This window comes from Lotus japonicus, chromosome 1 (genome assembly GCF_012489685.1).
Source record: "Lotus japonicus ecotype B-129 chromosome 1, LjGifu_v1.2".
Classification (NCBI taxonomy): Eukaryota; Viridiplantae; Streptophyta; class Magnoliopsida; order Fabales; family Fabaceae; genus Lotus; species Lotus japonicus.
This window is the reverse complement of record NC_080041.1, coordinates 25,244,901-25,269,626: the sequence shown is the minus strand read 5'-3', so window position 1 is coordinate 25,269,626 and position 24,726 is coordinate 25,244,901. Positions and strand designations below refer to the sequence as shown.

The window sequence follows — 24,726 nt, the reverse complement described above, 5'->3', positions numbered from 1 at the left end:
TGATCAATGAGACACTCCTCACAAAAACTCACTCTCTCGTTAAGCCAAATCAGCAGTTTTTGAAGAAAATAAATAAATAAATAGCTATTTAATTAGAAACTTCCTCACCTAAAATCATTCTTTCTTCAAATTCCTCCCTTATTCAGTTAGCAACTATAAGACAAAGATTTGGTCAGGTGGTACAACTCTACGTTTTGAGGACAACAAGCTTATTATTGTGTATGAACAATTAGTGTACGTTAACGTTTGTCCTTTCTAAGTGTGTGCCAAACATGTTATGACTCTGATTCTAAGGCATATACATATCAGAATATGAAGGCCCAAGAGTAACCAATGTAACGCATATGCAATCACTACATTCTTCTGAACGGTAGTAAATGCTTCAGATACTCTGAAGTAGGGGTGAGCAAAAAAATCATTTCGACCCGAACCCACATTACCCGATGCTAAAAAAAGTGGAATGGGTAGATTCGGGCGGGTCATCGGGTCCACGGGTAGAGAAAGTGAGGTTGAAACGGTTAACCATGGTCGGGCTCGGTTTCAGATTATTCTCCCCTCGGTACTCGAAGCCACCCGTCAGTGTATTTTAAAAAATAATGATAGTATAATAGACATGCAGCTGTGGCTTCACTTTCTCTTCAACACGTTACCACCTATTGTCCTAAAGCTTACAAACCTAAAGTCTGGGCCTAGCATTTGTCATATCACATCTACTAAAAAGTATGCAGACTTTACCTTCTTAATGAAAGTGATATAATGAATATAATATTTTCAAAATGAATGAATATATTTATCAAAAGCATTTGCACCCCTGCTCAAGCACTTTGTAGCTTAAGTTTTTCATACCAAACAAAAAATTAAACTTTTTCCAACTATATTTTTAACTTTCTGTTCTTATCCAAGTCCAGTGTTATCTCTATACTTCAAGTCCAATTTTCAACCTCTCTCGTGTTATAACTCTTTCCCCCAACCAAACCCAAAAGCCATTCTTCATATTCATGAAGGTACCAAGAGGTGAGGATGTTGGCGATTGCAGCCCGGCCCACTGCGGCGGTGGGAGCAGATTTCGAACCCAGGAAACTTCTGATAGCAGACGACTATCAATGGTAACGTGGGTGTTCAATGTTTTAGCCTCCAAAAGTGTCTCCCTTCCTTCCTCTTCTTCTGTTCACTTGCTGCCATCACAAATCCTAGTAAAACAACAAATCTCTAACCAGATGTGTGATTTGGCCCAACACCCGTGAAAACCAACCCGTCCAATCCGTCCACCGACCCAACCCGCACCCGAGTAATCCGATCACTGCTTCAGTCGGAAATGGGTTGAGATATCCTTCATTTAAAACCGTGCGAAACCCGCCATGTCTGACCCGAACCAGCCCGAACACGTCCATGCTCAGCCCTACTCTGAAGACTAAAGCTCTGATAAGGACTCTGAAAGACTAAAGCACTGAAGTTCTGAAGACCAGAAGTTATGAGGAACGGTCCAGAAGCTGAAGACTTGAAGACTCTGAAGTCCAAGTGTAAGCTGACTCTCAAGACCAAAGGATTTCAAATTCTGAAGACCAGATGTTCAGAGTGAACGTTCCAGAAGCAGAAGTTCTGAATGTCAGAATATCCAAGCTTCCTTCTGAATCTGATCACATTGCTTCACAAGTTCCTACATGAAGCGTCGCCCAAGATCAGGAGTATACTAGGCTAAGGCAATGTCATTGTCATTCGTGCAAAAGCAAGTGTACCATTTTGACCGCCTTACCTACGACGTTCAGCCACAGCAGGTTCTCCAACGAATGGATTCTTTCAAACGGATACAAACCCTAAACCTTGGAGTATTTAAAAGCTGAAGATAGAAGAAATTGGCTAAGAAACTATTGTGCAATACAAGTGAAAAACATCAAGCGAATACCTTAGCAATATTTTCTTCATTGTTCTTATAGTGCTTACTTTTGCTTATTTCAGAAGCATTTCTTTGTAAACCAAACCTTGTTTGTATTTCCTTGAGAGACCAGTGAGGTCAGTATTCTTGAGAAGACTAAGACAAGGTTGTCTTAGTGTTGCTAGTTCATAGGTTGTTAGTCACTGAGCAAGGTGTGCTAGTGTAGTTGTAACAATCTTTGAATAGTGGATTGCCTTCATTCTAAGAAGGAAGAAATCACCTTAACGGGTGGACTTGATTAGCTTGAGTGATTCATCAAGTGAACCAGGATAAAATCATTGTGTGTTTTTCTCTATCCTCTTCTCTTGCACCTTATATTCTTTATACCGAAAAGATTGTTAAAATCTTTGAGAGAAAGCCTTAAAACTTCAAAACCCTATTCAAACTTCTCATTTCTAGTGTTTTTCATACCTTCAACAACTTCTCTGCGTAATTTGTATTTATTAAAAAAAACTAATAATAGTTAAATATATTAAAATTTTAAAAACACCCGTGCAAATGCAAACATGACAAGCTGTATCAACCTCAAAATTTGGCTTCTCAACTTGACTATGTTCACCATGTTTGCTATCACCTATGGTGGGAGACATTTGTTAACTCAAAATCCTGAGTTTCAAGTGAAAGCAGTTAATCTAGGTGCTTGGTTGGTTACTGAAGGTTGGATGAAACCTTCTCTGTTCGATTGAATTCCAAATAAAGACTTATTGATCAGTAAATATCTATATATATAACAAAATTGCATTTCAATTAATTTTATGCTTTCTTATTTTAATTTCATAGCCCTCTTCATAGACATATTACATGGTCATTTTTTGTAGGATGGAACTGGTCTTCAATTCAAGTCTGTGACAACAGGGAAATATCTATTTGCAGAGTCTGGTGGAGGAACAAACCTTGTTGCAAATCGCGCTACCGCTACGGGTTGGGAAACATTTTCTGTGAGTGATTTTTGTTCATCAATTGAAACTGGTTTTTGTGAAAGAAAAAAAAAAGAAAGAGTAAGATGGGTGTTAGATTTTGATGATGTTCCCTAATCCCTATAATCTTGTGTAGCTTTGGAGGATAGACGAGAATACTTTCAGATTGAGAGTGTTCCACAAGCAGTTTGTGGGGTTAGATGGGATTAATGCAGTTGCTTTGACCAACACTCCCACTGATTCTGCAACGTTTAATGTCATTAAGGAAAGTGAGAATTCAAACCGTATTCGAATCAAAGCATCAAATGGATGCTTCTTGCAGGTAATTAATCTTAGTCCTCCTTTCTTTTAGTGAAGGAATGTAGAAGAAAGAAATAAATTATAGTTAATTGACTAAATATATATCTTCTTCCTGTTAGGAGTCTTTAAATGTTCCTTATAAATTGATGAGTTACTTTTGGACTTAGGATTGACGACAATGATGGGGTGGTGGATGAAGTGAGATGTTTTTATGTTGAATAAAGTTTCCTTCACGTTGTAAACCACACTCACATCAAAAGAAATATGACAAAAAAAGAGATTTGATGGGTGATGTGATAGGAATAGAAATTAAAGTTGGAAAGTAAAAAAGTGAAAATGATGAGATGAAAAAAAAAGTGACATTTGAGTTTGTTAAATGAGGATGGGATGAAATTGATCAATTGCTTACCATCACTTTATGAACATTCAATTTGGATGGAATGATCCAGACACGAATAACTACTAATAGTCTAATACTATGAAATTATTTTTCTGCCCCATATATTCATTATAAGTGTTTTAAAAGTAATATAAGAATAAAAATCAATGAGGTGTGACATGTTGGTTAATTCACCCCATCCCTTGATTATGAAGTCGGAGATTCTATCATCGTTCATGGGAATGTAGCGTATTTTGTGACAAGTCGTTTACTGTTTAGTGTGAGCATCTTCGACGAGAGGATTGACCACCGTTAGATAAGACATAATCAGACTATAAGAAGAGAAGACTGAAAATGTCCTTTAGACTTGAGATCCATTCGACAAGTCCATCTAACCTCATTTTGGTAGAATGTGACCAACAAGGAATACCACTTGTTGTACGGATTCTTTGTCATTAATTAACCATTCTAAACCTTAAAATTTGAAGCACGTGAATGTTTTTATTTTTTATCCATGTGTGGAATTTATTGGGTGGAATTAATTTACAGGTAAAAACAGAGGTGCTGGTGACTGCTGATGTTTCAGAGGTAAGTGGATGGCGAGAAGATGACCTAACTGTTTTTGAAATGAGAATCACTGGAGGGTTGAAAGGAGAATTCCAACTCACAAATGGTTATGGGCCAATAAAAACACCGCAAATTATGAAGGTAACCTTAAGAATTTTAGATTAATCAAGTTATTTCAAAGCTAAAGAAATTGACCAGAAAGTTGCAGGTCAAGTTGGTAGACAAAAAGAAATGTGTTTGATGGTGTGAGTTTTTTACAGGAACATTGGAGCACTTATATTGTGGAAGAGGATTTCATGTTCATAGCAAATAATGGATTAAATGCTGTTAGAATTCCTGTTGGTTGGTACTTGGTGGATAGCAATTGATCCAACTCCACCGCCATATGTTGGAGGTTCCTTGAACAATGCCTTCTCGTGGGTAGAGTGAGTTCAAAAACTTTATTTTCTAGTATTTATGTGGCTTTAGCTAGCTAGATCCTAAAATGAAAATTAAAAGGCTCAGTTAATAACGAAATTGAAAACAATATTAATAGATTATTGATCTGAGGGCAGGAAATATGGATTGAAAATCATCATAGATCTTCATGCTGCACCTAGTTCTCAAAATGGCGAGGAGCACAGCTCTTCAAGAGATGGTTCTCAAGAGTGGGGGAAATCAGATGAAAACATCCAACAAACAGTTAACATTATAGACTTCCTAACTGCCAGGTTTATATTACATATAGAACACTTTTATATACAACCGTCATGTTTTAAACTTAAATGGTAACATCGTGATTTTAAATTGTAGCTGAGATCACATTGACGGTTGCATCATAATTTTTAAAATTGGGGTCTATACCAACCTCTAGGACTTCCTACTATGTACATGTAGGACATTTCATCCTCTCCAACGAGTACTTTACTTTCCAAGATTTATCCAGGACCAGAGCTACCCAAGGTACTTAGCCCTTAGGTCCAGGGATTGATTTTAGAGAGGTAAAGTACTTGTTGGAGGGGCGATGAAATTTCCTACGTGTAGATCGCGAAGAAAACTCAAAGATTCGTGACACCCAGATGTTACAGAAGTCATGAAAAACTTTGATATTGCGATGGCAGTTGCAAAACCACAATTTAAAACCATTGGTACTTGCATTATATAATCAATTCTATATTGTCATGTGTTGTATATAGGTATACAAAAATCCCAAGCCTTTATGCAGTTGAGCTTTTAAATGAGCCTCACTCACATGGTGCGACACTCGAGAGCCTAAACAAGTACTACAAGGCTGGTTATGAAGCAGTGCGCAAACACTCCTCCACAGCTTATGTTGTGTTTTCAAATAGGATTGGTTCATCAAACCCTAGAGAATTCTTCGATGTTGGCAATGGTCTTACGCGATCTGTGATAGATGTTCACTACTACAATGCTTTTGGAGATTTTTTTAAAAGGATGACGGTCCAACAAAACATTGATTACATTTACAACGATCGTAAAGCAGAGTTAAATTATCTTACAACTTCAAACGGTCCTCTGATTTTTGTAGGTGAGTTTTCAAATGACCTTTCTTTATCCTTATGAATACAAATATTTTTAATACTTCATGAAATTTAACTTTGGATTTTATTTTAGAATTGACGTTACTCATTTATTTTAAATATATTATGTACTAATTTAAATTCTTGTTTTTTTAGTCAATTTAAATTCTTGTTTTTTTAGTCAATTTAAATTCTTGTTTTAAACCACATTAATTTTAATTCAAGGTGAATGGGTTGCTGAATGGCAACTCCAAGGAGCTACCGAAGAAGAGTATCAAAGATTCGCCAAGGCCCAGTTAGATGTTTATGGGCAAGCAACATTTGGATGGGCTTATTGGAGTTACAAAAATCCCTTCAACCACTGGAGTATGGAGTGGATGATAAAAAATGGTTATATCAAGCTTTAGAAATTTGTTGACCAAAACAAAATAGAAAAAGTTTGTGATCATCAAATAAAAAGGATCGGAGCTTTACAAAGTTTTTTTTTGGGATCTTTTGTGCAATCTTTTGACTGATAAATAAACCAGCCTTACAACAACTAAAGGTAAATGTAGTAAGCCAGTCATTAGATCTTGTATTCAGTTATGTGGGATGAATTTGATGTATTATGCTACAGTTTTAATATTGGCTCAACTGCACTTTTGGTCCCCCAATTATGGCCTTCCTGTGAAAATCGTCCCTAAACTTCAAAATTAGCAAAACTCGTCCCCCAACTATACACGCAGTTGCACTTTTGGTCTTCTGTTAGCATTCCGTCAGAAATCTAACGTGAGAAGCTTACGTGGCTTACTCACGCGTTTCTCACGTGATCATTCAGGAGAGAGAGAGATGAGTGGACACACATGTGCTTCTCACGTGATCTAACGGTCATCTCCTCCCATCATCTTCTTCTTCACCCGACCCACGATCTGAAAGATGGGTTTTTGATTTCTTCTCTCTCCCTCTGAATCACGGCCTGAAGAACGAAGAAGAAGGCTATGCGAGCTCCTCCAAGCGAAGGGTGGAAGGAAATGGGAGGTGGGTCTCAAAGTTCTGGCTCGTATTCTTGTTCACAGAGGAGGAAGGGAGGTCCGATTTGCGATTGTGGCTTTCAGGCTCCACTCGTTACATCCTGGACTGGTGATAACCCTGGGCGAAAATTTTACGGATGTGGACTGTTCAAGGTTTGTGTTCTTACCCATTGTCTTCTCCTTGCTCTCATATATCTGTTATCTGTTCTCTCATAGCTCTGTTTTTCTGTATTTGCAGAAACATGGCAAGAGAGTCTGCAGATTCTTTGTTTGGTATGATGAATATCATGGACTAGTAAAATGTGATAGGTTTGATGAAGAAGTTGCAAGGGAGAAGAAAATTATTGGTACACTGTTGAGGAAGATTGATGATATGAAGAAGAAGGAAAGGCTGTTGGAGATTTCTTTGGTGACTTGTATCGTTTTGATGATTCTGTTGGTGTTTGCTTATGTAAACAAATAGGGGGATAGTTGGTGTTGGGCTATGTAATTTGTTGTAGTTGTTATTTATGTATGAAATTGAGATTTTGATTCAATGTAAACCTGTGGTATTTCATGAATGAATTAGAGACCTGTGATATTTTAGTTATCTCTTTATGATGCAAAGCAAACCTGTTGTATTTTGATGCAATGCCTTCATTTGTCGTGCAATACACAAAGTAACTTTGGCACATAGGCCTTCAATTGTCATGAAGCAAAACACAAAGTAACACACAAAATTCCTGCACTGATTCAACAAAATAACAGTGGCACTTAGGCCTTCATTTGTCATCAAACACCCACAGTAGAGTACACAATTGGCACTTAGGCCTTAACAACATTACAGAAACCATAAAAAGAGTCACATTTCTCAATTGGCACTTAGGCCTAAACCACATTACAGAAACATTAAAAAGAGTCACATTGCTCAATTGTCTTTTAAGCCTAAAACACATTACACATTTTGAAGCCTAAAACACATTACTACTTTGATCCACTAACTTCTCCAAGCTTCATCTTCTTTCCTCCTTTAGCATTTTGTCCCTGTTTCCCTTTGGCTGGCTGTTTCACTTTCCCTTTCCCTTCAGCTTGAGCCTGTGGAGCCTGAGATTGTGGAGCCTGTGGAGCTTGAGATTGGCTAAGAGGAGGATCACCTTGGGTCTGGCTCACAGGAGATGCATCCTGAGTTGCATTTTGAGTAGTTTGCACATCCCTCTGCTCAGGTTGCAGTATTGTAGGGTTATCCTGCAAAATTAGAGAACATCCATGAGAACAATAATATTACATATAGGAACAGGTATAAGAGTACATGCAATGGACAAGAATCTGACCTTATTCCCTCCAACAGGAATCTCTCTGTCAGCTAGGTCCTTGACTTTGCAAGTTCTTACATTGTGCCCTTGTCCTCCACATCTTCTACATTTTAGTGCAGAACCTCCTTTCTTCAACTTTGTAGGGTTCTTCTTCTCATCATTTGCCTTGTTTCTAGCCTTCTTTGGCCTCCCAGGAGCTCTTCTTACAAAAGGAGGGTTCAGGGGTGGTGCAGGATCTTCTGGCCATAACTTAGGCCCATTATTGGGCTGGATTAGATAAGAATATGTTTCCAGGAAAGTTGATTTCCTGTGATTCTTTCAAAACAACAATTAGAACTACAAATTGGAATTTATTAAGAACAATTATAACAACATGTAGAACTACAGATTGAAACTGACCTGTAGCTTGGATCCACATAATTCTCAGGTTTCCTGCGTGCAAACCACATACATGCAATGGAATGTGAGCAAGGAATGCCTGTTAACTGCCATCTCCTGCAGGCACATGTCTTTTCTTCCAGGTCTACAACATAAGAATCAGAATCTCTCTTCACTTGGAAGTGTCTGAAATTGTCAGAACCATTCCAAACTGCTACACATTTATCAGCTGCTTCCTTGGAGAATTCCAACCTTTGCTGAATCAGTGGGCATATGATTGAAGTCTTCCATCTCAGCATCAATTGTCTCTGCTTGAATTGGAAGATTAGGTTTTACCTGCAGCAATTGTGAGTAGCCTCATATGTGACAAGCAGGAAGTAGTACCTGCTATTTGTCTTACTGATTCTCAGATTAAATGGGCAGCCTTTGACACAATTAACAACCACCCTCTTCTTGTCATTCTTCACTATTTTCATATCTTTCTTATGTTGCAGAGCAAATTCCTTAACAGCATGAATAAAAATATCCTTACTGTCAAATATCTGACCAAGGACAAAGTTCACACTATCACCATCTTCTGCAGGTCTAAACCTGGGGTATCTCCTTGCCCTTCCCTCTCCTTCTCCTTCAGATGGACTCTCTAAATCAACAGAATCCCCATCTTCATCTTCAAAATCTGAGTATGTTGCTCTTGGATCATTAATGTCTACAGGTAATGAAAGTTCATACAGATCAGGTGGTGGAGCATCATGAGGTATATCAACAAGAGACTCATGAGGCAAGACTGTGGTCCAGTCCCAGTTTTCCTCATAGTCACTATCATCTAGTGACACCACTGAGGAATCATCACTGTCATCACTGTTAGGGTGATATGACTCATCATCTCCCTCTTCTCCCACCACTTGGTTATCCTTCTCAACCTGTTCTGCCACTACCTTCTCCTTCTCAACCTGTTCTGCCACTACATTCTCAGCCTCTTCTTCCACTAACTTTTCCTTCTCAGCCTCTTCTACCACTAACTTGTCCTTACCAACCTCTTCTTCCACCACCCTCTCCTTATCAGGTTCTTCTTCAACCACTTTATCCTTCTCACACTCTAGTACCACAGAAACAACCTCCTCTTGAATCACCTTATCCTTTTCCACATCCTTTTCTCCCTGAATCAACTTCCCACAAATCACATCCAACCTATCAACTATTGCAACATCATCATCTGAGTCAACAACATCTAATGATATCTCATTGTCATGTTCAACAAATAAATGGACTAGATTATACCCCTTAACATCAGAGCAGAACTGGTGCACATCCTTATCAGTGATTATACGCCTATTCCCACTTGGACCTATTGCCCCAGGGTGCCTGTACCATAAAGCTTTAAAAGCCTTATACCCTAATTTAAATACCTCCTTACCCATCTCAATAGAAGATATTACATCTGTGTCCCAGTCAACCAATTGTTCTACAGAACCACCATGATATTCAAATCTGGGTTCAAAGGTCAATTTCCCACCATGATGCAGCAGTATTCTTATACTATTAGACACTAAGGAGCTGGACAAAACAAAGGACAATATTAAATTCAAGCCTAAATTCAACAAACAACAAAAGGACAACAAACAACATTGATTTAATTCAATTACCCATTCAACATGACATAAAGATAAAGGGAAGAATAAAAAATCTTACCTTCGCACATGGGTAGAGGGCATAGGAACAGCATCCTGAGAAACTTCACGTTCTGGGACCACACCACTTGCTTCTTCCTTGTCACAATCCACGTTCTTCTCAATCACTTTCCTCGGGGTCCCTTTCTTGGGTCCATTGCTGTTGGTCGCAGATGGTTTCTTCCTCGGGGTCCCCTTCTTGGGTCCATTGTTGTTTGTCATTGCTGCTATCTTCTTCGGGGTGCTCTTCTTCATTGTTGCCTTCTTCGTCGGCGTCGTCTTCTTCACCTTCTTCGTCGGCGTCGCCTTCTTGGCCGTCATCGTCTTCACCCTCCTTCGTTCTCTTCTCCTAGGGTTTTCTGTGAGCTGCAATTTTGGTCCCTTAGGTTTTGAAATTCAAAACCCTAATTTTGACCTGTTGTAGCTTGGTTAGATCACGTGAGAAGCACATGTGTGTCCACTCATCACTCTCTCTCCTGAATGATCACGTGAGAAACGCGTGAGTAAGCCACGTAAGCTTCTCACGTTAGATTTCTGACGGAATGCTAACGGAAGACCAAAAGTGCAACTGTGTGTATAGTTGGCGGACGAGTTTTTCTAATTTTGAAGTTTAGGGACGACTTTTGCAGGAAGGCCATAGTTGGGGGACCAAAAGTGCAATTAAGCCTTTAATATTTTATCCTCACTTCAACCTTGAGCATTACAAAAGCAATCAAGATAATTAATTAGTGAATTGGACATATGGGGGCTGATTCGAGAATCAAGAAACCAGAAATGAGCTAAACAAATTCTAGAGTCCGGAGAATATAACTGGGGAAAATGTAGAAGAGAAAGTAAGAAATTTATCATGGACTTGAACAATTATAAAGTTGATTTTTCATCTGGTAAATGAGGAAGCTGAAGATGGAGATGATGAAGTTGAAGCTTTTGGGATGCTGGGGAATACTAGGGGAGGTTGACCTTTATCTGTTATAACAATGGTGAAGTGGATGAATCGGCTGGAAAAAGAGAGAGAATAGAGAAAGAAGAATGGAGATGAACCCAGAAACTAACTCATTTTTTTATTTTTCAGAAAAAAGAATTTATTTAAAAATAATACTAAAACGGGGAAACCCACTACAGGGGTCAGATCTCACTTGTGCACATTTGCAAGAGTTTTTTATTGTGTACCGTAGGAGGACCCACTTCTGAGTGACATACAAATCGGTAGAAAATTCCTAGCAAAATTCATTTTGTAAAATTTTCCTTGACAAATAATTTCATTGATGGCCATGTGAATCTGGTGTTGTTGTAGAAGACCTTCCCTGATCCCCTCTGATCCATACTGCCAGTCATGTAAACGGCTTCCATTGAGGTAGGTATGTAGCAGCTACTGTAGATATATACGACATCGCCTGCAGCATTGGACATTGGTCTCATAGTCATCAGTTGAGTAGTGGTAGTAGAGCTAGGCGTAGAGGTACCGCAGCTACTAACTTTGCGATTGTTAGTAGGATTTTTTTTTTTTGTCAAAATCAGGGTCGTGTATAGACATTTTGGGGCCTAAGGCGAAAATCTTAAAGCAGATTTTTTTTACGAGAATCTTAAAGAGACATAGAATATTATATAAAATATTTTTTTTATTAATCTCCTAGCTTTTTTAGCTGGAAAATCACTTATCAAAGCTTTATAATCAAGCAATTCTAACATTTCACTTTCAATAGATAAAAGAGCTAAATCATTCAATTTTTCTTGTAACATTGTTGATCTTAGATATGATTTAAACAATTTTAATTTTGCAAAACTTCTTTAAACAGTTGTAATTGTTACAGAGATTGTCAATAAAATTCTATATGCAATATAACATTTGGAAAATAATATAGAGTTTTAATATAACTCAATATTTCTGGCCATAGAACGTCTGCGTGGCGATTCCGGCCACCGCAGAGGAGGAATGTGGAGGAGCGTCAGAGTAACCGTTGGGGAGAGAGATTGAAAGAGAGGCAGCGTCGAGAAGGTGTAGTTGGGGGCTCCTTTTCAGTTTTCATTGATGGGTTCAGAGTTAGTGTTAGTAAGGAGATGGTGACAGCGATTTTTATGAAAGCAGGCCCGATGAGGGATGTGTACTTACAACCACGACGAAGGGAGGGAAGGATATTTAGGTTTGGCTTTGTTCGATACGAAGATGACATGGATGCTCGGCGGGCGATTAGAATGTTCAATGGATTGAAGTTTCAAGGGGTGTTTCTAACTGTAAAACGAGCGAAGTATCAGATGAACAGGGCTCTGGGTGCTTCTAATTTACGTGAGAACAATACAACATTGAAGTTTGAAGTGAAGGGAAAGGTATGGAAGCCAAAGGTGAAGCCAAGTGAGGATGCTAAAAGGAAGATGGTGGAGGATCCAAACACAAATGCAATGTACTCTATGGATGATGATGATGTTATGTGGATACAACAGTGCGCTTGTGCAACGACACATGGGTTACAATCAATTGAGGCTGTCCGGGAGAAACTTATATTGTTTGGAATTACTAACATCATCCTTAAGGTGTTGGGTGCATGTGATGTGTTGTTGGAATTTGAGTCCAAGGCTGACATGGAAGCTACTCTCTTGGAGGCAAAGAGTCCATTGGAGGAGATCTTTGAGTGGGTGAAACCATGCTCGAATTTCATGGTTGGTAAATCGCTTTTGATATGGGTTAGAGCTTGGAAGGTTCTGGTTGGAGCATGGAATATAAGGTTTTTTGTGGCTTTGGGTGATACATTGGGAAATTTTGTGTGCGTAGATGAGATCACAGCTAGAAAGGAGAGGCTCGACTATGGGAGATTGCTGGTGCAGACATCTAATCCGCTTATCGAACAACAGGTTATGGATGTGAACATAGATGGCACAATTTGTGAGGTGCTTGTTGAGAAAGAGATGTCGGTGTATCAAGATTGTTTGAGTCTTCGTCAGAAGGCAGTATCACAAGAGCAAGCTTTCGCTTCAGATTCAGAGGATCGGAGTCAGGGGATGGATGAGGAGGAGGTCATGGATACACCAAGTAAAGATGGTGATGAAGACGGCCTCACCGACGGCAAAACGGTGGCAACGGTGGACTACCCAGTTACGGTGCCGGAGGCGTTACAATTTTTGAAAGAGGCGGGATATGGGGTCCAGGAGTTAATGGGATTAAAGTGCTTTGAAAATTTGATAGAAACGGAAAAAGCATTGACGAAACAACAAGAAGAAACTAATGTCATGGGACGTGATTTCAATTTGAAAATTTGGAAACCAAATAATTGGGTCGTAGTAAATGCTTTAAATTCACGCTACTGGCAGGGAGATAGTGTTGCCGGAAATTGGGGGCGTAAGTTTTGGAATCTATATACTTATTAAAAGAAAATCCTTATCCAGAAAAAATTAACACATGGCACTCCCAGAATAATTTTCCTCTCACTCCTCTCTCTGGCTGACAAGTGTCACAGCTAGAGAGACTTAAATAAATTAATTACACAAACTGATTACCCCATAATTTTGATACTTTGTCCCATATTAAATGGTCTCTCCAAAGTAGAATTCATGCACAACCCAATATAAAGGAGCTATGAATCAACCAAAAGCCCACAACAATGAACTTTGCTATTCCTTGGCTAAATCAGCTTTAATTCAGGGGAAATACTTTGGGCATTAATGTTTGATTGATTCCAACCCATAATAAAATAATTTGGTAAATAAATGTGAGATTTTCTCTAATTAACCAATATTTCCTTAATTAAACACCAATTTCGAATTAGTTATATTTTATAAAAAAACTGGATTAAGGTTTGTTTTTTTAAAAAACTAATCTCTGCTTGATTTATTTCAAAAAAAAAAACGGAAGAATTGAAGGAATTAGAGCAAACTGAATTCATTCCTCCATATTTTCCCAAAATCTGAATATGAACCGCTAAATTGACGGAGATTTTAAATAAGGAATGATTTAAACCAAATTGCAAATCGTTATTTCCATCAAGTTTTCAAAAAAGGAATGATGGTAATATTTTCCAAAACATATTTTAATAAAAGTCAAATAATTAATAGTATCAAAAAAAATTTCAAGTAAAACTGAATAAAATCTTAAGTTTTGTCTCGAGTCTTAACGGATGATTATTAGTTATGGAAAAACATTATAATGAATTAGTTGTCAAATAAAATAAATTGACCAGATTAAAAATTGACACTTAAATTAGAGAGAATTAGTTTTTTTACGATGTGTTAATAATTGACAACCAGATTAGTTGACACTTAATAATTGAAAAAAATAAATTTGACAACCAGATTAAAAATTAACACTTAAATCTATAAAAAAATTATTTTATTTTATGTTCCACGTTTTTTTTATTATCTATAGATGAGAGAATTAGTTGTCAAATAAAATATAATCAATTATGGTAATATGATGTAATTAAGAAAATAATATGGAAGATAAAAAATTGTTTTCTTTCCATCATTACCTAATTTAAGTGCAAACTTTTTCCATTATATATGGTCTTGGTTGCTTTTCCCCTAACATATTTCTAACCTTCTCTGGTCTACTAAAAAATTCATCCACCACGAAAAATATTGAAGACTATCCATGGCTGCACTACAAGCATTGGGTTCCTATCCTAAGTTACAAGTGGCGGGTTTGTTTATAATCACAACTCCTATGAATTTCTCTTCCCTTATCGTATCTAAATATTTAACCATCTCTTTTATTTTACTTATGCAGCGTCATGGAGTTATTTCGAAATCTTTTGTGCGTGATTTCAAGGATGAGCTCGGCGACCAATGGATGTTGATTGACCCTGTTGGGAATACTCATGTTGTTGTATACAACATGAATCATTCGGATCCTAAATTGACAAACGGATTTTATGTGTTGCGTGACTTCTACCAGATTGAAGAAGAATGTCTTTTCGATCTCCGGTTTGTTGGTGACTCTGTCTTCCATTTCCAGGTTAAAGATTATCTGGATAAAGATATTCTCTATCCCGACACTGAACAACCGAAAAGCCCTTTGCATGTTGACAATCCTGGCATGGATGATGTTCGGGTTGTCGACGTTTCTCAAGAAGGGCCTATTGCAGACGAGGTGTTACCCCTTCATCAGAATGAAGGGCCAAATCCTGAGCCCGTCATCAGTCCAGAATTCAATGGTCAATATGAATTAATATGGACTCACACCCTTAGCACATGTCAAGCTAAGCGGTACATGCTGGTGTGTTTAAAGTTACATTCAAATACATTAACTTCCATTCTTTTTCCGTTACATGTAGCATGCTCCTAAAAGGGTTAAGCAATACCTTATTCAAGCGGGTGTTCAAAGTTGGATTTTCATTGGGAGTTCCGGTTCAGAGGTAAAGTGTAATGTCATCATTCCTCGAAGTAAGAAGTATGCGAAGATATGCAGTGGTTGGAGAAGCTTCTGCGATCTTAATAATGTCCAGCCGTTTCAGGAGATTACCTTCAAGTTTACAAATCCACAAGCCAGGATTGTTCATGTTAGTTAAGCTAGCATGTGGAAGTTGCACGTTCATGGTTCGCATATTTGTTATCCAATTACAACAAGAATAAAGATTGATGATGAAACATCTCTCTTTTGCAAAGAGGGTATGGAGAAAGTCCTGTCTTCCCGGCTATAAGAAGTTTGGAGAAAGTCCTGGTCTCTTTTATGTGATGGCATTTTATATGACAGAAAGAAAGCACTCAACATTCCAGATATTCAATCATTTATAAAAATGTTTTGAATGCAATTAATGCAGTTAGACTAAAAATGTTTTGAATGTAATTAATGTGTTATTAATGCAGAAAATTTGGTTTTTTTTTTAATAAATATGGTTTTTTTACGCTATAAAGGTTGAAAATACCTTTATTCTAATAATCATAAATTCGTTTGATTATTTATTGAGTAAAATTTAATTCAGAAAAAAATCATTAAATGCGTGATTAATACTATTTTTTGTAACCGTGACTTAAATTACATAATTAAATCATTGTAATCAAGTAAAATAAATAAATTTTGTCATGAATTTTTAAAGATAAGTCAACCGAATTAATGTAAAAATTTAACGGATTTATTCTAAAAATAATTGAACGTAATTAATGTAGTTTACCTATTTTGTTATTTTGAATTTCGTCTACAATAATTCGTTATTAATGCAATAAATTTTGGAATATTTATAATAAATGATGATTGTTAATATTTTTAACGCATTAAAACCTAATTAAATTATAATTTCCTGAAATTAAGTATTTATTTTTAGTAATAGGGGAGTATCACCAATTAAATAAAATTTATTTTATTTTCTAAATTTTAACAATCAATTTGTTAAAAGAAAGTCAAGCATTAAATCAAGATTTTTTCTACCCGTGTGTTGCAGGATGAAAACTTAAACGGTCATCCAATTAGAGGTTGTAATCAAGTTTATGTTTCTTTTATGTCTTTTAAAACAATCAACATTCATTTTAGCATGCTTGAATAAATTAATACTAAAACATGCATAGCTCATATTTCATAATTAAAAACTTAAATGATTTTCATATTTATTAATGAATGAAACCATTAATTTACCATCCACAAATGCATTTGTTTAAACATAATAAACCACTTAATAAACCTTACTATTTTGTCTTAATTGTGATGGATGACTTTTAAAATTAAATCAGTGTTATTGATTTTGTTATTCATTAATTCTAATTTAAAAGTATTTTGTCATTCATTCAGATCTGCATATAGATGATGAAGAATTAAAGAACCTATGTTTGATAGAGATTGAAAAAATACTTCAAGGAAATGGAATGTCATTGAAGGAATTTCCATGTTTGTCATATCCTAAATTTACTGAAGCATATAATTTTGAAAATAGATTCGTTGCAGATGAGTTGAATTACAATAAAGATGAAATGCTTAAGATTCATGAAGAATTGGTTTGTTGCCTTACTTCAGAGCAAGAAGGAGTTTATAAAAATGTTTTGAATGTTGTATTATCTGATAATGGGGGATTCTTTTTTCTATATGGTTTTGGAGGAACTGAAAAACATTTGTTTGGAACACCTTATCTGCTGCTTTGCGTTCAAGGGGCCTTATTGTGTTAAATGTCGCATCCAGCGGAATAGCATCCTGTTGTTACCCGGAGGTAGAACTGCTCATTCCAGATTCTCTATTCTTATTTCAATAAATGAGATATCAACCTGTAATCTTCGTCAAGGTTCCCCAAAAGCTGAATTGTTGAAAAAAGCAAGCCTAATTATTTGGGATGAGGCACCTATGTTGAACAAACATTGCTTTGAAGCTTTGGACAGATCTCTAAATGACATTATAAAGACTAGATCTAAATATGGTTATGACATTCCATTCGAAGGGAAAGTTGTTGTACTAGGAGGCGACTTTAGACAAATACTCCCAGTTATTTCCAAAGGAAGTCGTTCTGAGATTGTGGGATCTGTTATCAATTCTTCATATCTATGGAAGCATTGCAAGGTAATGAAGTTGACTTTTAATATGAGATTGCAAAATGCTAACTCATCTTCTTCAACAGCAGAAATAAAAGAGTTCGCTGATTGGTTGCTTCAAGTGGGAGACGGAACAGTTACAACTATTGATGAAGCCGAATCACTCATTGAGATTCCTCCGGATCTCCTTATTGAACACCGTGTAAGGTTCCCTTACTTGAAATAGTAAATTTTGCATATCTGAAACTTTTGTTTAATTTGGAAAAAAATTCATTCTTCCAAGAAAGAGAAATCCTTGCACCAACACTTGAAAGTGTAGAGGAAATCAACAACTTTATGTTAGGTATGATTCCTGGTGATGAAACAGAGTATTTGAGTTGTGATACTCCATGCAAGTCAGATGAAGATTCAGGTGTCAATGCGGAATGGTTTACATCTGAATTCTTAAATGATTACAAATGCTCCGGAATTCCAAACCATCAAATTAAACTGAAACCCGGTGTCCCTATCATGCTCATTCGAAACATTGACCAAGCTGCAGGGTTGTGTAATGGCACTCGAATGATAGTCAACGCTTTGACTAAATATATAATTGTTGCTACTGTTCTAAACGGAAACACAATGGGGGAAACAGCCTTTATTCCAAGGATGAGCTTAACTCCATCTAATTCTGACATTCCATTCAAATTCCAGCGCAGACAATTCCATGTTACCCTATGTTTTGCAATGACTGTAAATAAAAGTCAGGGACAATCTTTATCTCATGTTGGATTGTATTTGCCAAGGCCAGTCTTTACTCATGGGCAATTATATATTGCACTATCAAGAGTTAAATCTAGAAAAGGTTTGAAGATACTAATCCTAGATGACCAAGGAATAGTTTCTAACACTACCCGCAACGTTGTCTATCAAGAAGTCTTTGAAAATATTTGATATGTAAGTGGTGTTTTTTAATACAATTTTGTTGGGTTTATATTTTTTTAAATACCAAATATGATATGTCTTTGTTTTAATTGTTGACAGTATAAATAAATGTCAAGCAGCTTATTGGTCATTCTTGGACTTGAAGGATAATTCCGTTGCTATAAGGTTTGTTTTTTATTTTCAAATGATATATCAACTTCATCTTTGTTTTGCTTACTAATTATTACTCTGATATCTACTTTTTCAATTGTAGGTTATGAGGCTCAAATATTGAATTGCTAGCAAAATTCAACTTCAAGTCTGAAGTCATTATAATTGAACATGGACAGCGATCATGCTGTTGACATTTTTGTGATTTTTTTGTTTTTTTTTTGTTTTTTCAACGCATTCCGTAAAAATTTGGATTTATAATATTGTTCATGTGTTGACATCGGTAGGTCATACAACGAATTCTATTTAACAATTTTACGTTGGTCTATTCACATACATGTTTGAACCTATTCTCTGTTATTTGATATTCTACAGATATATCTACACAATAAACTTAATCGTCGTGCAACGCACGAGTGAAAATGACTAGTTGGAATGATAATATGCTGAAAAATTCCAATTCAAATTCTTTGGTGGTGAGGCAATTTTTGAAGAAAGGGACCCATGATGTAAATGAGGATACTGAGGTGGTTTTAAACAAAGCTTTAGTGACAAGGGCCCACGTTTTTAATTATGATGGTATGATTCAAAGAAGGTTGAATGAAAGGAGATTTTCATTACGTCAAATAAAAGCGGTGGCAAGATTAAAGGGGACAAATCGGATCACGGAAGCTGTGGACCCTGTAATTGAGGAGGGCTTGATTCAACAGACCGCCGGTGAGAGGGAAAGAAACAACAGTGATGTAAAAGACTTTGACAACGCAGAGGAGGATGGAGTAAATGTTGCTAATGATTTGCTGTTTGATGAGCTGATAACAGTGGATCAAAGAGAGAGAAAAAAAAAGGTCCAAAAAAATACAAAGAACCAAAGCTCGAGAACCAGAGGAAAGGAAGGTTAAGCGGAAGTGAGGAAGGCCAAAGGGAAGTAAAAACAAGCCTAAGGTTGCGGTAACTCCTGAGTTCGCTTGGGATGACGATGATGGTTTTGTCCTGGACCTTAAAACAAGAGCAAAGGAGACTTAGCAGTTAGGTAAGGAGTTGGGTTTGGTGTTTAGAGGGGACGAAGAGGTGGGAATACAGGGACTTCAAGATCAAATCGCAAAGAACCATCCCCATCTGGCAGAACACTGACTTAAGATGGGGGCACCATGTATTCACGAAATGGCATGGCAGATTGTTTGGCAAAAAGGGGGAGGGAGAGAAATATTGCTTTTATGGAGTAGGATTGAAGAGGTCGCGTATTTGATGTTTTCTGAAAATAGGGGCGTTGCAGCTATCTTTCCCTCTGGGTCTTTGACAGTTATTGAATTTTTGGTTTCGTTGAAATTACTTATGGTGCATGGGATTGATACTATGGGCTCTGCTAGGAGATGGGGGAGTATTTTGATTATTGGCATGCTGGTGCAGGGGAGTGTATACCTCTTTTGGGTGTTATAATTTTAGCTTCTGGTGCTTTTAATTCAAGCCATTGGTTTAGTTCTTTTACTTTCGTGATTGTAGGGGAGAGTTTTAATCCAAATTGGTTTGACAAGGTTTTGTTTTGGGAATTATAGGTTCAAGGTTGCGGGAGGATTGTTGTATTCGAATGCTGTTTTCTTGACTACATGGAGGAAGTCTGTTGGGATATGCCAATTTGGTGTAATAGTGTGCTCGAAGGAAGTGTATTGGGCATAGTACTGAGGTGTTACTAGTTTTGTGGTTTTTATGTTTTGATAAGATATTGATATTAGTAAGGTTCCCTTAGGCTTACTAGAGTTTTGTGTACTCTTTTTTCCTTCACTAGGGTTTTTCCATTGGGTTTTTCCTAGTAAGGTTTTAATGAGGCACATTCTCTATGTTTTAGCCTTAAGGATGGGTTTTGGAGATGATTTTGTATGGACTTAAAAGAGAGGGTTGTCCTCATGCTTTCTTTCCATTTAATAATATTCTTCTGTTTTCAAAAAAAAAAGTAACTCAAAATTTCTATTGGTGTGTTAACTTCTTTCGCTAACACTTCTCTTAGTGGTTTCAATTCTGAAAATAAACAAGACCATCAATATCATAATATTCAGAATATTGAATAGTTTTACAAGAGATGATAATATTGATGTAGCTTCCCTTTTTAATTGAATAATTTTTTTATGGAAGAGGCAGGATTCTTTTTTTTTTTTTTTATCCACTATGAGCCTTTATTTCCGGTAGTATTTCAATGATTCCACCCACCACAAGCCCCAATATCACATTGATTCACTACCAGTTTCAAAAAAAAAACATTGATTCACTACTAATATTAAATATATATCATCTCTTAAACAATTCCCAACGTCACATATTATGTTTTGCTATCTATTTGCAATTCCCAGCGCATGCATCTGTGGTGCTTCTTAACAAAAAAAAATTGGGCCTAAGTTTTTGTTGGGGGCCTTAGGCAGCCGCCTATTTTATCTAAGGGGCTGTACGACCCTGGTCAAAATATTAGTTGCATATACCAACGTGAGTCGTGATTTGGAGATGAAAACTTCTTAATAACAATATGGATCTCATTTGGCGTGCAATTTGTTAGTTTAAATTAATTAATTAAGGTTAAGAACAACCGTGTGCATTAGCTAAGAAACCAATGTATAATGACTTTTTAAACAAATAATTACTCAAAGAGGAGACTCTAGTCATCATTGTAGGTTCCTATGACACTTAAAAAAACTAATAGTTATTGCTTCTGAGATACGAAAGTAAGAATAGTTGAGAAATAAACTAAGGTAAAAAGAAAAACGGCTAATAATGTAAATGAAAACGGCTAAGGAAATTAAAAAAAAAAATACTTGAAATTAATAAAGATTGATAAAGAGTTTAATTTTGATGCACTGATATTGTAAAGTTATTTTATACCGTCAACTAATCGGACTTCAAAGATTTGTCATGTCAGTCTTTCACGAAATCTGATTAGTTAACAGTGTAAAACGGTGTATCAAACTTTTTCTCAATAAATAAAGGTACCGGAAAAATAACTCAAATACAAGAAATTTGTAATTTAAATTAATGATTGTGTTGTGTGTTCTCAAATAACTTGATTCCTATATATATGGGGAGTCTTGATTAACTACAGCCGTAACCGTCTAAGAGGGCTTGTTTTGTTTGTTTTTCCTTCGTGTAAATCTATATCCTTCTTAAAACAACCACAAAAATTTGACACTTAGCTAACCACATTCACAGTGGCAGCATCACAGTCACAGACAATTCATCCCACACCACACATCTAGCGAATACTACTCAATGGTTTATATTAGATCAACTAGCTCAATTAAACGAGTAAATTGCATGGTTGTAATATGAGTCAAAATAAACAGTTTAAGTTTTGAACACAAATCACGCATCTTCTCATATCCGATCTCAATTGTAGTGATACTCATTATTCTTCTTGATTATAGAACAACACAACTTCTGTAATTATCACTTTCATTGAGAGACAGTGAAGATGGTCATGAGAATATTAACATTTCTGGTAGTTTTGTGTGTTGTTCCGGCGATGGTTGCAGCCATTCGCCCGAACAAGAACCCTTTTTGCGTCAAGGGTCGTGTTTACTGTGACCCTTGTCGTGCCGGTTTTGAGACTCCGGCTACCGCCTACATTGCCGGTATGTAACCCCTTCTTGTCAATAATTTATCCACACTCTGATGATGATCTCATTTTATCTTCTCTCCCTGATTGTCACTATTTCTATTTACTTATTTGTTCTTAAATTGTACTCAAGAAAAATAAAATAAAAGTATTATCTTGCGCCAAATCTTAGATATGATATGTTTTTCAAATTATTGAATTTGGAATTTAAATTCTATTTCTAGATCTTTGCTTTTGCAGTTTTGATATTTAGTACGCAGATGAAGATGTACCCCACGCTCAATTGCGATTTATGTTGGAGGTTGCAAACAATAAAAAGGCTAGCAAGATTATTTTTAACACTCTCATGTTAACAATCTCTTATTTATTACTTAGTTGAAATTCATTTAAATCTCATTTAAAAAGATGGATAAATCTTCGTAAATTGCCACACAACACCTAATCCTAAATTGATCACGACAGCGTTTGGAAAAACAACTTAATTAAGCGTTTTTGAATAAGCGCTTATTGTATAAGAGCTTATATCATAAGCGCTTAAATTTAATAAGCTATTTGCGTTTGGAAACACAAATTGATAGCTTATACAAAATCAAAGCATTTGGATTCATTTTTACATAGCCAAGATCTGAAGCCTAATTGTCGTGGATTTAGGATGCGCTTGAGTAATAACTTAAAGTTAATATGAACCGTTTATGAAAATAAGCTCAAACAGTTTATAAGTAGGGTCTTAAGCTATTTACCTATGCTCTAATACGTGCATAAGTTTTATGCTAACTCAAATAAACTGTTTCAAAGAGGGGAAACATATATTGCAGCAAGTTCGGATCCATTTATTGACAAGTTTTTTTTCATAATCAACATTGGAATATGATTAGGCACAATTTGATATAAAAATTTCAAAATGCCTTATTTTAAGTGTTAGTTTGATGCTCCAATTCTCACTGATTTATGTAACTCTGACGATTTTCCCTCCCCTAGGTGCGGAGGTTCTTTTGCAATGCAAGGACAATCTCACCAGTGACATTGTGTACAGCAAGAAAGCAAGGACTGACTCATCAGGAGCATACAAGATCTTCGTTGATGAGAAACTGACAGATCATATTTGTGATGCCAGACTGTTGAGCAGTCCTTTACATGACTGCAAAGAAGCCACCCCTGGCCGCCACCAATTCCATGTCATTCTCAACCGCTTTAACGGCATCACCACCGGTGATAGGTTTGTTAACAATATGGGTTTCATGAAGGAGGAGGTTGCATCTGGTTGCCCTGAGAATATCAGCAAGTTCCAAGAGTTCAATAGAGAATCCATGTCAGTAAATCTTGCCAGATCAGTTTCTGATTTTTAATTGGAACATTTGGGTGCTCCTGATTTGTAGTTAATTTAATTTTTTTTTTTTCTTAATTGCACTTTTTTCACCGATAGTTTAGACTATCTTTTATTTTAGTCTGCTAATAATGTATCCAATAAATTAAATCTCTCTACTCTCTTATCATTAATTCATTATTGTTCTATTTAAAGTTTAAAACTCCAAATAACAGCAGCATCATTCAAGATATGAACCCTTTGTCCTTCAAACTCTCAACAACGTCCTTAATAATTTATCTTGTAAAAAAAGAAAACGGTTCTTAAAAAACTGTAGTGGATCTATTTGATTGCAGTTTTTAAGTTTTTGAAAACCATATTTAAAAACTGTGTTAAGAAAAAAATCTGTTTGAACTAAATGCTTCCCAACATTAAAAAAATTGTAACTTGAAAACTAAAAACTGAAACAGAAAACATTTTTTAGTTGTTTAAGTATTTTAGTTTTAAAAATTGAAAGTGAAAAGTTTTTTCAAATACAGTTTTTAAAAACTGAAAAACACTTTTTAAAGACCCTAATCAAACAGACCATATTTGCCATTTTCTTAGGTTTTTTTCAATCTAAAAGATATCAATTGTTTTTCAATCCTATTACTTAAGCACCTAAATTGTTGAACGGAATTAGTAATCACATACGACAATCCGATACTACTTTACAAATGACTCTTAAGGTTCAACTCTAAAATAAATACACTCAATTAAAAACCTTAATTCTCTAGTAACATATTTTAACATTTTTAGGTTTGGTACAAGTTTTAAATTTTTTATTTCCGAGTATGAGAGATTCTCAGGCATGTAAGTTACACAAGATTTTATAAATTTTATTCATATGAAAGAAGGAGAATCTTACATTCCAATGAAAATGTCAGTTATCTCCCTATTTCAAAAAAAAAATGTAAGTTATTTCCCACTAACCCTTCCTTCCACTAAATATGATTATTTGTATATTTTTTAAATAAAACTTAAAAAAAACATTTTGAAGAATAATATATACACACCAAACATATTTTTCATTTTACTCGGAAATGATTTTGTTGGTTTTGAGAGTTATGGGAAACAACATTCCTGACAATATTTTTGTAAAACTTGTAACATTTTTTTAAAGGACTCTTTGATTTTTATAACATAACATGTGTGTTGAAAATGAGTTTAAAATAACATGACACATAGTTAAAAATAACAAAAAAATTATCACATTCATAAATTAAGAAAGCAAATGGTTAGACTATACATTGGACAATAGCATATGCAATACTCAAAGTATTATATCTATGTTTTATCCTTAAGAAAATGTAAT

At 35.9% G+C, this 24,726-nt stretch overlaps 3 protein-coding genes and 1 pseudogene across 3 annotated transcripts; 3 read left to right on the top strand and 1 right to left on the bottom strand.

Moving 5' to 3' along the window:
* Positions 1 to 2,441: 2,441 nt before the first annotated feature.
* LOC130731735 (probable glucan 1,3-beta-glucosidase A) lies at positions 2,442 to 6,023 on the top strand (annotated as a pseudogene).
* A 570-nt stretch (positions 6,024 to 6,593) lies between these two features.
* On the top strand, positions 6,594 to 7,089 carry LOC130730850 (uncharacterized). Its single transcript, XM_057582987.1, has 2 exons — positions 6,594 to 6,779; positions 6,865 to 7,089. The coding sequence occupies exons 1-2, from the start codon at positions 6,594 to 6,596 to the stop codon at positions 7,087 to 7,089; spliced, it is 411 nt and encodes a 136-aa protein (XP_057438970.1).
* Positions 7,090 to 7,357: 268 nt separating this feature from the next.
* On the bottom strand, positions 7,358 to 9,898 carry LOC130731734 (uncharacterized). The gene is made up of 3 exons (XM_057583976.1): positions 8,318 to 9,898; positions 7,937 to 8,225; positions 7,358 to 7,850 (listed from the first exon to the last, which is right to left on the bottom strand). The coding sequence occupies exon 1, from the start codon at positions 9,712 to 9,714 to the stop codon at positions 8,629 to 8,631; it is 1,086 nt and encodes a 361-aa protein (XP_057439959.1). The 5' UTR covers positions 9,715 to 9,898; the 3' UTR covers positions 7,358 to 7,850; positions 7,937 to 8,225; positions 8,318 to 8,628.
* Positions 9,899 to 21,824: 11,926 nt separating this feature from the next.
* On the top strand, positions 21,825 to 23,583 carry LOC130731733 (protein DOWNSTREAM OF FLC-like). The gene is made up of 2 exons (XM_057583975.1): positions 21,825 to 22,085; positions 23,048 to 23,583. The coding sequence occupies exons 1-2, from the start codon at positions 21,926 to 21,928 to the stop codon at positions 23,413 to 23,415; spliced, it is 528 nt and encodes a 175-aa protein (XP_057439958.1). The 5' UTR covers positions 21,825 to 21,925; the 3' UTR covers positions 23,416 to 23,583.
* Positions 23,584 to 24,726: the final 1,143 nt, after the last annotated feature.